Genomic DNA, 14,816 nt, shown 5'->3' with positions numbered 1-14,816 from the left:
AAAGCCCTTAAAGTATATTGACATTTCTCAATGCCAGGCGCATCGCCCCTTCACCATGGGAGTGCTTGGTGCACCTGGTTCTCCGACTAGCCGCAAGGTGTGCGCGGAGGCGCAAGTATGAAAGGATAAAACGCTCATGATATCCTTCCATCCCTGTCCGCTCGTTTCAGAGGTAAAAGTGTGGTAAACCTTAGGCGAAAGCCGCGAAGGCGTTGTTTGTAGACAGCTTTACATCCCCTCATATGAAAAAAGGATTAACAGGTTTATTGAAAGTAGTAAGACAGAATTCTTACAGGTATCGTTCATTAGTGAGTCTTATGCCTTTCAGTGTGAACTAATATGATACTGGACGCCACTGTCCCTTTCATATATAATCACTTATATCTACCCGTGTCAATCCAGTGCGTTATAATTGAACAGGTAGACATTGTAAAATGTTATATAGCAATTGTTTTCATTGCACACGCTCATTGAGAACAGTATAAAATGCCTGAATAAATAATTTTTTATTGCACGAACACCCGCGTATCCGCCCATCTTCGCTATACGAGCTCGATTAGGGGATACTGCAGCGGTGAATAGGTCGCCAAGCTATTCAGAATAGTTGGAGCTTTGGCGGAACAAATAGCCGGAACACACGACCAACCCGTCATCTAGCCCCTTCAGAAGCGAAACTTTAGCGAAGCTCTGAAGCATCTAGATGAATCCAGATGAATTGAGTTAGAAGCATCTAGATGAATTGAGGAGATACACACGAGTTACAGGACGGACATACAGAACGGCGCGCAATGTGCACCTCAAAACCCAGAAAAATACAGAGAATAGTGCCGCTCATTCGTTGGGAAGGCACTGAGCTTAGGATGCATAACTCAGTGGAGACCTAAGCTGAAAATCGCCAAAAATTTGCCATGTCGCCATTCATAATTTTAGGTCGCCACAGGCCTCTCAAATTCGCCAATTTGGCAAAAAGTAGCCACCATTGGCAACCCTGGTCAAAGGTTTGTCGCAGCACTTCCCTGCCTCCCATTTATGTCAATGTATGACACTGACATAGCCCCCCCCCCCTCTTGGATGAAAGGGGGGGGGGGCTGAGATCGCCATACGCTGAGTTCGTACAACAGGTACTGGATGTTCTTTGTCCAGTACTTGCAAGCCTTCACTAGGCACCATGACTCAACGATGTACAGTGGAATGTGATAGGCCTGAGGTTTTGCGAACGCAGGAATGTAGTTTAAGCCATAGAGTTTCCTACACTTACCTAGAGGGAAAAGTGGCGCTGCAAGCTGTTGGACACATGGGAATGCCGGGATATGTGAGCTTCGAACTTGACTCGGATTCGTATCCTTCACGTAGAGCCCAGAAACAACGAAGACGCGTCTGGCTTCAACGCGTTCCTTGCGTCGAAATGGTTGATTTCTTTCTGAAGGAGCACGTAGTGAACTATTTGTTTTTTATTATTGCAGAAAAACGAGTTTTATTTAACATTGGAAACTTCTGCGTCGATGTATAGTTTTACGAAGCGTAAAAAGTAACCAACGGCCGCTAAACTTGGCAGGCAGACGACAAAGGCAGCGTTCTCTCTGCCACTGTTCGTCGTCTGTTTCTTTCTTTCGCCGTTTGGTTATGCCATCAAGGTGAGTGGACGTTTATTTTAAAATATAATACGCGTAAATGACATCCGCTTATAAAAGTTTTGTTTTAGAGAAGCTTTATTTGCGCAGTCGTATCCGCTTTTGAGCCGAAGCCTCGCACAACACCAGCCACCACAAGCCTCGCAGCCACGTATACCGTCATTCCCAGCGCTCCAACGGCGGCCCTTAAAAAATTCGCATAGACGGTGGCGCCAGATTTCCCTCTAGGTATTCATGTAAGAAACTCTATGGTTTAAGCACGCGCGAATTTCTTGTATGCTCCCTTCTTTCTATCTCCCTATCCTTTCATCCCTTAATCCCCTCCTCCAGCGCAGATTAGCAAACCGGACGCGCGTCTGGTTGACCTTCCTGCTTTTCCTTCCTTTCCCTCCTCCTCCTCAATGCTATTTTGGTGAAATATGTAAATACCATATTGAACTCACCCTGATCATAAACTGCTGCTATAGCAATAGTTACATGCGATTTTGGCTACTTTTGTAATGTGGTGCTCAGCTTTATCGTTTTTATATCATTTCTGCCACAAGTACCGGTATTTTAAATATATGTTGTTCATCGTACGTTGCGTTCAATGACAATACATGTGTGTCGTTATTTGTTTCTTTTGTTTCTTGCAATTCGAACGGATTATTGTATCTTTGATATGTTTAATAGTAAATATTAATACAGTGCAGACCACTTATAACGTAACCGCATATAATGCAGGACCGGTTATAATGCGGTCTTTTTCGACTCCCGTTTACCCTCCCATAGAACCGCATGTATACGCATACCGCTTATTGTGCAGTCCCCCAAGATGAAATACCGTTTATAATGCGGTTGCGGGAAAATATTTCTGACAAAAAACGCGGTAGCCAGTGCGGTTCTCAAAGGAGGTACGCCGCTGGGGAGGGAGCGACGAGGTCTTTACGAAGTTCGAGAGCACGCACAGTGAACGAACGAGGGGCGGAGGGAGGAAAAAGACCGCGGCAGCGCTGTGCGGGCTCGCCGAGTGGGGAAGGATGGTGGTTGCCTAGGCGACGGAGTAGCCTTTGCACCGGCGGCGGCAAGGCTCCGCAGCCGCTTGCCGGCAGCGCGTTCCGCGTGGAACGTACGATCGCGTCCTCATCATGTGCACTTTAAAGCAAGTTTCCTGTCGGGAAAAGTGTCGTCGTTATCACACTTGCTACAGATATCGCGTTTGCTACCTCGTCCGCAAATTGAAAAGTTTTGCGGCTTCATGGCGCGAGCTTTCGCCTTTTCTGCCAGTGCGCGGACTTAAACGAGCTTGGCGGCTTCTGTCGCCGTTGATCTCCCGGCCGCGAACACAAACTTCGTATCACGCACGCTGTTCTTGGGTTAGTGCTTGAGTGCGATCTTTTCGACGTCCGACCTTCATGTTGTCTTGACAAACTTCCCGCGACAACATGCTAAACCGCAGGCTAGGCCTAATCAGCGTTGGTTGCTTTTCGGTAGCGGTCGCGGGCGATAAAAGTTGCGGTTTGGTGCGGAATTAACGAAACTTTTTGCGATGGCTGCACTTGAATTGAAGGGAATCATATCGTTAATGAAAACGAGGGCATGGTTGGCACAAGCAACTCTCGAATGGTGGTTCCGGATTCAATTGCAATGTCTTGGACATGGCGTGCGCGCCCGTGAAATCGAACGATCGGTACCGCGCTCAGCACGTGAAATTTCAGTCGCGATTCGACATGGTTTCTGTGTAATGCGCATACCTCGAGGTGGCCTGAAACGTAGTCGGCGAATTTCCACGATGGCACTTTGTTTTGTTTGCTTTTTTCCCCCGTGTTCATTTCGTTGGCAATGCGGGTCTTTGGCGGTTATTTTTTGAACATTCGGAGTTATAAGTGGTTGTAAGCGCCCCAAATCGCATATGTTGATTATCGGACACGCCAGGCTACATGCTCAACACGTTTTGCGCAAGTGCAGCCTTTGAAGAAGGTTGTTTTGGTTATAGTGCGGATATTCGCGACTCCGGCGACATACGTTATAAGCGGTCTATACTGTAGTTATGAGGTGCTTAAATGACGCTTTAAACTCAATCTGGAAAAAATAGCGCGAAAAAACGTGAGACTAGTAGAAGAAAGCAACAGGACAAGCGCATACTAACAACTGAACCTTTATTAAGAAACGAATGTATTTATACCAAGCAAACCACACGTTCACCATGCAAAAAACCCAAACCTCAGATATGCGCATCCAGATACCCTATCTCAACTTTGTTCAAAGCAAGAGAAGGTTTAGCCACACAGTTATCACCGCCTTTCCCAATAAAGAAAGCCTCCATAAGCTCACGTGCCGTCTGGTCACGACGGCGTGCAAGCACTTTTGCATCAGTCAAGACCTGTCGCTGCACTGCATCGTCTAACCTGTCGCTGCACTGCCGTGATTGTGGTTGCATGGGACAAATGAGAGTTTTGTATGTAAGAAGTTTGGTTGAGGAGCAAGACGGATCGTACGATGTAAATAACCTAATCTCTTAAGGGCCTTGTTGCATGTGAGATCAGTGTGTTTGAACCATGACATATTGTGTGTCATAAGGATACCGAGGTACTTGAATTCTAACACTCTGCATAAGCTAACATCATTGTATTGCATAAGCTGCATTAGCTGCATAAGCTAACACATTCTTGTATTTTTATGGCTTCATGAAATGGCATACATTGGAAGTGGCGTAGTACTTAAGATGGCTGTTTTTTTTTTATTATTGCTAGCACACAGTGCATGCCTCTGTACTTACAATTGATCTAAAACAAACCAACATACTCATTTTTCTTCCAGGATGTGCTGAATGAAGCAAGCATCATTTTTGAAGGAGCCACGAAAGTAAGACCTGCTGAGCTAACTAACTAATTCACTGAGCTTTTGTAGGTCTATACTATACTCAAATGAATATAAACTTTTACCTTTTAAGATAGTACAAGTGCAGATAAAAAAAATTTTTATAGCATTGCCTGCATTTTGAGACACATCGGACACCTCCTATGCTGTGAGATTATTTTTTAAGTATGTTAGAAAATAGAAAATAGCATGGAACTGGGATTTGTGGTGGGGCTTGTGGTGGTACTTCTGCTGTCAGGAAGTTTCAGGATCACTTGGTGAAATAAATTGTGCGTGCAATGTGTGCCATCGCACATGTACAGTCTGATGTAGTACTATGTATATAGAGACATGCACATGTCATCTAAAATCATTTTTAAAAAAGCTTTCACACTTACAAATTTTCTTTTCTTGCTAAGGTTTTGCAGAAAGATCACATTTTATCGTCTGAATCGTTCACTCTAATACTTGGCACTATTTCCTAGTAAAAAAAAAATCTAGAACATTATTTAATATGTGGAGAAAATAGCTATTGCACAGGCACCATTAGCAAACTTGTTTTGTCTCATGTTGACATCTGTGGAAAGTAGTTATTCCTGAAGGGTAGCCGCATGTTCTGCAGGGGCAATTAACACGCACTAACCCTCCTGGAATGGCTGCTTTCTGCAGCTGCCTGCATAAAACAAAACACGTTTGCTAGCAATTTCTTGAGAGCAGTGATCTTTTTCATAAATGAAATGACTTCGTTGTTTTTTTCTTAAAGGACCCCTGACACCAAAATTGAAACCTCGAGATGTTTTTGTTGTTTGACTTTCCTGTATACGGGGACACATCTGACTGATTATTAGTGACGAACGTTGCCTTTAAGATATCTTAATTTGGTTTTAAAAGTAAGCGTGAGTGCTCATTTGAGTTGGCTGCACCTCGCGACATACTGGTATGACGTAGATAGAGGCCCCGTGTGACGTTCTACGAGTAAAGCAAGTATTGTGGACGTCACGGAAGGTTTGCGGGGTGCACGTGCACAATACGACGACTGGCACCCAGCGAGGCCTATTGTTCCGCCCCCCTCTCGCTTTGTTATCGGGCTGCTCTCGAGGTAGTTTTTCTGGCGGGACACGCGCTTAACAGGTTTAACTCATACCGAGGCACCCACATCGTTTCAATCTCTACCGTGCGCGCTTTCAACGTTACCACAGCTTGAGTGCACGTGGTCTCTGACGCTCCCCCGCATGGGGCGCTAGTTTCTTGTGGTTTTTAGGCGGGCGTTTTCAAGTGACGCTAAAATGGTCACAATTAACTACGCTAGAATTAGTTATACGATACGCTAGAGCATTTACGATTTAACTCAGGGATTACCAGACACAAAGCTACAAATTACAGTAAAAAAGTCACCAACAAAAATTTTGCTGTCAGGGGCCCTTTAAGAGTTAGGCGAACAATCATGCCTCCTGTTATATTAAATGATCAGGACCATAAAATGCAAATTTTGTGCAAGATATGAGCAAGAACATAGAAGCACTAGGCACAAAATCTTTTTCTTTTCGTTTTTTTCCCCACAATATTAAGTGAACTGTGCACGTAGGTTTTGCTCTGTTTAGTGGATCTGAACCTGCCAAAGTAGTTAAAAGGTCATTTTTCAGTGGATAGAAACGACTTGCTGCCTGAAGAGTGTTGTCTCTTCTCTCCCTTTTGAGCAGGCAGGACTTAGAGCCCAGCTTGCTGACCAGTCGTTGATGTTTGATGCGGAAGCTGCTGAACTACGTTGGTTTCTCCTCCCAAGTGAAGCGAAGCAACTCCTGGAAGGGACACAAGTGCCGCTCAGGGATTGTCCGTTTGCACCGCCGGAGCCAGGAATGCGCAAACACTTGGAAGTGCAGCAGCGTGGGCAATCCTGTCAAGTTTCCGCGAAGTCACCTTGCCTACAAAGTGAACCGCTTAGCTCCCGGCATTTTCGTTGGCACGCTCCTCCAAGAAATATATTCAAGCCATTCTTGAAGGTAAGCTGGTCACACAGATTATGCCTTTTGTGTTCCATCCATCTTTATGGATGGGTCAAGTAAGGGTGAGCAGGTTAAATGCATGCTCCCTGAATGCATGCTGATGCTAATATGTGCTCTGTTGTGAGATAGTACAATGCTGGAGCTGTGTATTAGAGTGCATGGTTACTCCTGCTGTGACACTATCACAGGTGCACTGAGAGTAATGCGAGGACTCCCATGGACATTTCATATTTGCAGAGCACAAGGTGTTGTGCAAATGAATAAAAGTGCTGTGAAAATGCAGTTGAATTGAGCACAGCTGACATAGATATTGAAACTTCTGAGGATATCTTAAAATGTAAAGAAAATGTACAAACGCAAGCTGCATGTTCATACATTCTAAAAAGACAGGGCGTGCAAACACGGACACAAGAAAGAAGTCAGGACACCACAAACGGCGTTTGTGGTGTCCCGACTTCTTTCTTGTGTCCGTCTTTGCACGCCCCGTCTTTTTAGAATGAATACTTACCAACTAGCTCAGCTTTCTGTTATTCTATGTTCGTACAGATGCTAAAGTGAATTAAAATTTTATGCTAATCTAGGTGACTACTGCATCATTTTGTCATGTTCCAGAGCTTCATTTTACCAGGAATATGAAAGAGATGGCTGGCAATTTGACCAGTGCTTTTGTGAACTGTTGCCTGACTGGAGCTAGTAACACGCACATGTTTGACTGATCCCGTCACATATCTACACATTGTGCTAAATTTTCCTGTTGTTGTGCTTCAGCATACTTTTGAACAAAAATATTCCTATGCTGCCTTTGTGTGTGTAATGATTCAGAAATTGGCCCTCTTAAGCAGTGCTAGTTTAGCTTGTTTCGATAAATCGCAGGGCAAGTTATGGTGCCACCTTAGCGCAGTAGTTCCTCTTGCTTGCTTTCTTTTTGCCGATTGCTTTCATCTTTAATTTTTTCATTTAATGAGCAAGTTTTTCTAGGAGGATGACCACATCAGATAGTGGGAACCAGTGGACTCAGTTGGGACAGTCCTGCTTCTGTACAGTTCTATTGTGTTCCTGTGAATTGCATCTTACTTGAAGCTGTACAGCTGCTCGTATGCATTCAGATAATTTTGGTACTCTGTGTACCAGTGCTGATACCATTGCACAATATGTGCAGTGGTGTCCGTAGTGGCTCACCAAGTCACAACCCTTAATTATAGAATATCCTGGATTGGCCCAGTTTACTGCTTAACTGTGTTCAGGATTGGTCCAGTTCACTAGCTAAGACACTCGACATGCTAAATTTATAGGTGATAGGCCAAGTAGGGCATCACTCTAAAAGAAAACTTACACTGCTGGGAATTAAACTCGTGCTATTACACTATCCTGCAACATTCTTGCTTGGCAGTCTGTGCAGGGTTTTTTGTGCAGTGCCAATTCTGAGAGTTGTGGTGTCTTGGAGGGCACAGGCAAGATGTACTCTAGCAGGTAAAGGAAACATTGTGTGCATCATGATTCATGAATAAGGTAGCGCCATGATTTGTTGAGCAAACAAGATGGCAGTATCTGTGGTGACAGTCTGTTATGGCCATAGTAAATTCAGAACTGGAGAAAGATTTTTAAAGTGGATGTCTCCAAACTTTTACTTTACTTCAAAGGTGAGCTTGAATGGACTTGGAATATCTGTTGTCAAACTTGAACCTTGCAGTTTTTCTCAGAACCCTCTCGAGTGTATTGTTTATGTTTATGCTTCCAGGCAGTTAATGAGTTCAACATGATAGCTGATGGGGACAGAGTCCTTGTCTGTTTGTCAGGGGGAAAGGACTCTCTTTCTCTACTTCATACTTTGCGCCAGTACCAGTTCTGCTTCAGGAAAAAGGTAGGAGCTACCTTCTCTGTAAATTTTACATTAATGCTATGCTACACTGTGTTCATTCATGGGCACAAAGTGCTTCTGCTGTTTTCATTGTCGCACCATAGCTGAACCTTGATAAAGCAACATGGGTCATTGGATTTGATAAAGTAAACTGAAATTTGTTTGGTGATCTTTCACAGTAGAATCTTGGTAACTGGAAATCACCTAAACATGACTGCTGTCTAAATGGTATGCTTCATCACCACTCATGTACTATATTGTTAACTGAGGATCCCGTTGCAGTCTTTGACTTTGGGACCCTCACCTGTATACATATTTCTTGGATCTCATTCGTTGTAAGTACAGAATAATAAAACAAGCATTGAACTGCCTTGATATTGGTTGGTTTCTTAATTGGCTCCAGCACCCCTATACACCTTTCTCAGTAAATTAAACTCCTGCTAAAGGTAACACATTTTCCTACTCCTTTCAGGTTCCGTTTAACGAGATTGAGGTTCATTTAGTGATGTTGCACTTTATTACAGTGAGGTTCAAATGTTGCTTCATGCAGTAAACTGAACTGTTTTCTGTTTACAAGGCCCATGTTCTTGCCTAAATTACCACTTGAAACAACTGCAGGTAATACTCTGAATTGCCGTGGGGACGTGCACTAAATGTGGCTGCATGCCGTGTATTCTCACACCTCTAGGGAAAGAAATTCGATCTAGGTGCAGTAACAGTCGATCCTGGAAGCTCACTGTATGATCCGAGCCCTTTGAAGAAATACCTGCAACTGTTAGGAGTCCCATACTTCTATGAAGAGCAATGTAAGCATGAAAATGTTTGCATTTTCTATTTGCATGCATGACTGTACAGTTTATTTAACTTGGCTAGGCTTGTGCAAATAGTGATTTGGTCAAATTATTTCGAATCAAATTCGAATCGTATATATCACATATTATAAAGAAAAATGAGCACATTTGCGATGACTCAACTAACCTGCACAATATTTTTAAAATTGAAAGAAAGCGTGTGCAATAGTCATTCTTGTTGGTTCAAAGGGAAGTGGAAGCAACTTTGAATAGTAGCAGGATTTGGCTTTTGGTAGAATGCAAGTGATAACCTGTAAAATATGTTACGTTTTAAAATTTACCTGTACTTAGAGCATATAAGCCAGTATAATGAGCTTTTAAACTTAAAAAAATGATTAATTGATGTGAGGGTAATACGTTCATTTAACCTTGAAGTTTCCCTGGAAAGGTGTATTCACGATATAGCATCCCTGCGCTGCAGTGAAACCATCTTTACAGGAGTTACAGGCAATTTACATATGTCTATTCGTTCATTTCGAATACTTCGAAATTTAGAATAATTTAAACTAGTTTCAAAGCGAATTCGAATACTGTAATATTCGTTCGAATATTCAAAATGCTCGAATATTCGCACAAGCCTAACCTGGCACATCGGGCAGCATTTTCATTTTTGTAAGGTTGCTGTAGCCTACTTTGCAGTGTACGAGAGTGACCCTCCTACAACCACTTTTTCATTATGTGCTATTTAAACACACATCTGACGTAGTAGTGCATTACCACTTAGTACAAGCTGTACGACTTCTTGCATGAAACTTTGTGCAGAGGCTCATCACCATGCTCCAAACTGTTGTTCTCTTGGCAGGCATTGTTGAGCAGGCTTCTGCCCTACCCGAATGCACCTCCATTTGCAGCTTCTGTAGTCGCATGAAGCGTGGTCGAATCTACGCTTGTGCACGAAGAGAAGGCTACAATGTGCTTGCACTTGGGCAGCATTTGGATGACCTTGCTGAAAGGTGAAGCTTAGGTCATGCTTTTCCTTTCTCCATCTCTCGGATCGTGCTGCAGTTTCATGCACAAAATGCAAGGAATTTACAGTGGCACTGCAGGGAAATTCAAATAGATTACTTTTACTGAGAGCAAACAGCTTCACACAATGTCAGATTTTAGCAACATATGGCTGAGGTTGGTTAGCCAATTATTATAAACTACATTGGTTTCAGAAGTAATGTATATGTTAACTCTACCTGCCTACCATAACATGTCTTTCTTATACAATAACTACGGAGTTATGAAATTAATGCCATTGGCCATGCATTGAATGTGCTTAGTGCTATTGCCACTGCCGAGTTGTTTGTTTCATCTTCTTCGTGTGAAAATTTTTCTCTGTAGTAAAATGTTTGATTTTTAATATTTTTTTATCTTGCCGACTACGTTCCTGCGCCCTGCTACATCTTCATGCAGTGTTATCTTTTATGGTTGGTGACACCATAGCTATATCAAGATTGTTTTGTTTAGAGACCCTTGGTTTTCACTGTGAATCATCAGCTCTTGTGTCTTTCATTCCATTCTGGTGTTGCAGCTTTCTTATGACTGTGTTTCACAATGGCCGTCTCAGAACTATGAAGGCTAACTACAAGGTTAGGTAAGCTCAGGTGGTGCATTTTCCTCTGTGATTTGACTGATGTTGTGCTATGACTTTTCTTGAAGAGAGGGGGACCTCCGAGTAACTAGGCCTTTTGTCTACGTAAGAGAAAAAAACCTGAGGAAATTTGCCGACGAGGTGGGTGCTTGCTCGTGCTGTTTTACCACTTTTACGGTGCCTTATTTCACGACATAGATTTGTGTTTGGTTTACAGAAAAAGCTTCCAGTCATTGCAGAAAACTGCCCAGCTTGCTTTGAAGCACCTAAGGTTCGTAGACATAATTAATACTTTTCGTATTTTTGGTCACTTTATCGAACGTGCTTTATGCATGGTTCTGCAGGCCAATATTTCATTTATTTGTAGCTGCACTACTGGCCATGCATATTTAATCATGCTGTTTACTAACAAAAATAAAAGCTATCTCTGAGCTTTTGGTTAATTTTTCCTGTTGCATTTAAGCTATCACTAGTTTTGTCTCTATACCATCTCTCTTTTCTTTAATTGTTGTTCGACTTTGCATTGCTGTTCTGAATGCTGTATTTTCCCCTCCCCTCTGCAATGTACTTAGGTACTACTAAATGTGCTTAAAGGAACACTAAAGGCAAATATTAAGTCAACGTTGATTGTTGAAATAGCAGTCTAGAAACCTCGTAGTGCTACTTTTGTGCCAAGGAAGTGCTTATCTTGAAATAAAACCACGTTTTAGTGGTCCGCATCGCGTTAGCGCACTTCAAATCACCCGCCTGAAAGCGGTCTTTCTCACGTCACTGTTGCCGTGCCCAACGTTGCCTGCCTTTACTGCGTGGTGGCATGCACTGGCGGCGTGCACCTATTCGAGCATCCGGCAACATCACATGCATGCGGCATTTTGTCGAACTTTCTGTCAGAGCGACTCTCACGAGCTTGCAAAACACACGCGGAAGTACGCAATACTGAAAGAAACTACCACTCAGACGCGACCACGTGAGCGAAGCAGGGTGCCGGGCGAAGCGCAGTTCGGCGAAAACGGAACTTTTGAACCACGCACGCCGTTCCCCATGGCAACGCCAAAGGTGTTCTTTTTTCCATGAATCAAACAGAAACGAACAAGCAGCACTTTATTGCGTCTCTTGATGCCTGGAAGGTTCTTTTTTTATCGCAGCTAGTTTGATTACGAGTGATTAATTGTAGTCAGGACTCTCTCACGTCATCGAGATCATTTCCAAAATGTCCCGCTCGTGGCGCTCATCGTGTCATACATTTAGCTTAATTTCTCGGTAAGTAGGGCACTGCTGTTCATAATATTGCCGTTTTATACGTCATACATTGAGCTTTCACTCTGACATAAATTGTTATTTGCCTTTAGTGTCCCTTTAAGGAACGAAAGAGGGGGATTGTTCGAGGGGCTCATTTATTTGTTAGACACAACCTAATGAAGCCAAGGAAAGAATAGGGCACAGTATTTGTAACTCTTAGCTCTAATGCGGTAATTATAACGTAAATGGAAACGAATTAAAGTGGACATAAAAACACCTTTGCCATCGGTGGGGCCCAAACCCACAACCTTCGAATTATACAAAGTTACATGAATTGCTTAAGGATATTTTAGATGTAATCAGCCTTTCTTCGGGCTAAATTTATAAAATTTGATGCAGCAAATGAACTAGTGAGGAAAGTACATAATGTTGCCACCTGTGTAACTTCTCCATTGTGTTCTTTCCTTATTTTTTTTAGGAACGGCACAGGGTAAAGCAGCTATTGGCTGCTCAGGAGATCTTGTTCCCGAAACTATATGCAAGTTTGAAATCTGCAATGCATCCATTGATGGCCATCAACCGTACTGGAATTGAAAGTGCCCTTCACCAGAATGGCTTCAATCTCCATGATTCAGATTCAGAGTGACTGTGTAGTTTTGCTAAAACTGGCTGCCGATGGGTGGATTCTTGTTTTTATCTCCATTATTTATATGGATGTGCACCCAAGTACATAAAAGTGATATCTTGATACAAATAAACACATTTAGTTTATGTCATCAGTTATTGGACTGCTATGCTTGCTAGGTGTGTGGCCGTTTAACGGAATGTATGTATATATGGGGTGAATAAAAAGAATATCAAAAGTGTCTATGAAATATCAACAGTGGTCTCTCTATTTATTCTCATGAGTTCCTGTTAACCCAAGTTATTTAATGAGCCACACCACAGAATCTGCACATTGTAAAGAACTGCAATTCTGACATTGTTTCAGTGGCCAGAACAGAGCTCTGTTGGGTTTTATGACTGTTGTGCTGATGATGTACTATATCTCGCAATATATTTACGCTGTATTTATGCACAGCTGTTCACGCGTCTGTTGTGCAGTGTATGGCCCTTCATCTACATAGACACACGAGAGAAGTTGCAAAAGCGCGTGTAGTTCCATGTTTTTTGTAACTTGTGCATGCTATTGTGTTGTTGCATGGACACTTTGAAGGGCCTCTCACCAGGCCCCATTGCAAGTTTTGATTACTCGTTGAAAGTTGTAAGACACCATCTCTAGGAAGGGTATACAGTCGAAACTTAATTTAATAAAGTGATGAGGATGCTTAAATTATTTCATTAAATCAGGCATTTTGTAAAATCCAGAAAGGGACTTTTTGGTCCTTTGAAATCTAAAATTGTAATGTAGTGGCACCCAAAAGCTACCATGGCATTGTTTCTGCCAGCAACGCATGCCTGCACGTCTGAAAAGTCCGTGTGGGTGGCCTGAGAGAGGCCCACACATAAGGGACACCATTTCCGGGCGATGTAGGCCATGTAGATGGTCACGTGGAGTTATGGCAGGCTACCGATATGAGATAATGCAGGGAATGAATGCAGTGACTGTGTGAGCAGGCCAAGAGAAAAAGACGGAAGGTGATGATCAGTGCTATTTATCACATAAACCACGAAATAACCTAAGCAACCACTGCCGCCTCTAGCACCATCCGGAACGTAAGAACTCTACCAGCTAGTGTGTTCGTTGTTCCGTGCATTAGCGCGGCCCTGCAGCCTCGTCAAAGCAAACCTATAGGGCCATAACTATGGCACCTAAATGTTTTAACGCGATAGCGTTTAAGCTCACGCTCGAAGAAAAACCCGTCTCGATCAAAATTAGAAAGAAATCATCGCTTTTTCACTGATTTATTTCAGGAAAAACTTCGTTTAATCGGGTTTCGTGGCCAAATTAGTTTGTTAATCCAGGTTGATTGCAACACTGAACCCATAAGTTAACTGTGGTTTCTTGGCCCACGCTTGCTAGAACTGGCACCGTCACGCGCGTCAAGTGGTTGACGCGGGCCAAGAAAGCACCACCTCGGCCCTACCGCTGCAACGCAGCCGGCGAGTCGCGGCCGCAGCTAATTTCGTTCGCTCAAACCACGGCTGAGAGCAGCACCTTCGCTGCGCGCGAATGCGCTAGTCACGTGGTTTTCTTTTGTTTTTTTTTATTTCGTGGGCTTTCTTTGTAACTTGGAAAAAATGGTATACGTGAGACTTTCTTTATCGCAAATAATGCAATGGGGGTTTCTGAAGACGCTCTGGAACTTTGCAAGTCGCACTTCTTGCCTAAAGTCAATATTTAGCAATTTAGTTAAATAATCCTAATTAACAAATTAATTAATTACTAAAAAAAAATTGTCTGTCGTGCGCAAGGTGGCTGTCAGCAATTTGCAACTGATTTCACTCGCCTTCCTCTAATATCGTATTTTTTAACCCTTGGCTAAAGATAGCTGGGATAACTGGTATAGGAAGTGTAACCTTCACCTTTGCTACTGGTGAAAAGGGGAGAATGAGCTGGTACCAACTAAGCCAGTACCAGTGCCGACTATCTGGGTAAGACGTAGTCATCAGCTTCATCACTAGAGCATGAATAGAAAAATTAAGTTGCTAGAGCTACCATTGGCACGATTTTGTACGCGTTCTTAAAACGGACGGAGGCGGTCTGTTCTATCCAGCCGCACGCGATTGGTCAATGTAGGGCCGTGACGTCTGTCACGGTTCACATTGACCATTCGCGTGCGGCTGGAAAGAACGGACCACCTCCGTCCGTTTTAA

General features: G+C 43.1%; 1 protein-coding gene across 1 annotated transcript in view; it reads left to right on the top strand.

Annotated features, from left to right (window-relative positions):
* Nucleotides 1–12,867, top strand: part of LOC119382491 (uncharacterized) — a 41,308-nt gene extending 28,441 nt beyond the window's left edge. Inside the window, exons 13-21 of the mRNA XM_037650201.2 lie at nt 4,431–4,475; nt 6,170–6,469; nt 8,211–8,333; nt 9,019–9,136; nt 9,984–10,134; nt 10,701–10,763; nt 10,829–10,901; nt 10,978–11,031; nt 12,478–12,867. Coding sequence (XP_037506129.1) covers nt 4,431–4,475; nt 6,170–6,469; nt 8,211–8,333; nt 9,019–9,136; nt 9,984–10,134; nt 10,701–10,763; nt 10,829–10,901; nt 10,978–11,031; nt 12,478–12,645 — 1,095 coding nt within the window. The 3' untranslated portion in view covers nt 12,646–12,867. The remainder of the gene's footprint in view (nt 1–4,430; nt 4,476–6,169; nt 6,470–8,210; nt 8,334–9,018; nt 9,137–9,983; nt 10,135–10,700; nt 10,764–10,828; nt 10,902–10,977; nt 11,032–12,477) is intronic.
* Nucleotides 12,868–14,816: the final 1,949 nt, after the last annotated feature.

The sequence above is a fragment of the Rhipicephalus sanguineus genome, chromosome 2 (assembly GCF_013339695.2).
Source record: "Rhipicephalus sanguineus isolate Rsan-2018 chromosome 2, BIME_Rsan_1.4, whole genome shotgun sequence".
Lineage (NCBI taxonomy): Eukaryota > Metazoa > Arthropoda > Arachnida > Ixodida > Ixodidae > Rhipicephalus > Rhipicephalus sanguineus.
The sequence above is the reverse complement of the archived record's forward strand: the minus strand, read 5'-3'. Positions and strand labels throughout refer to the sequence as shown.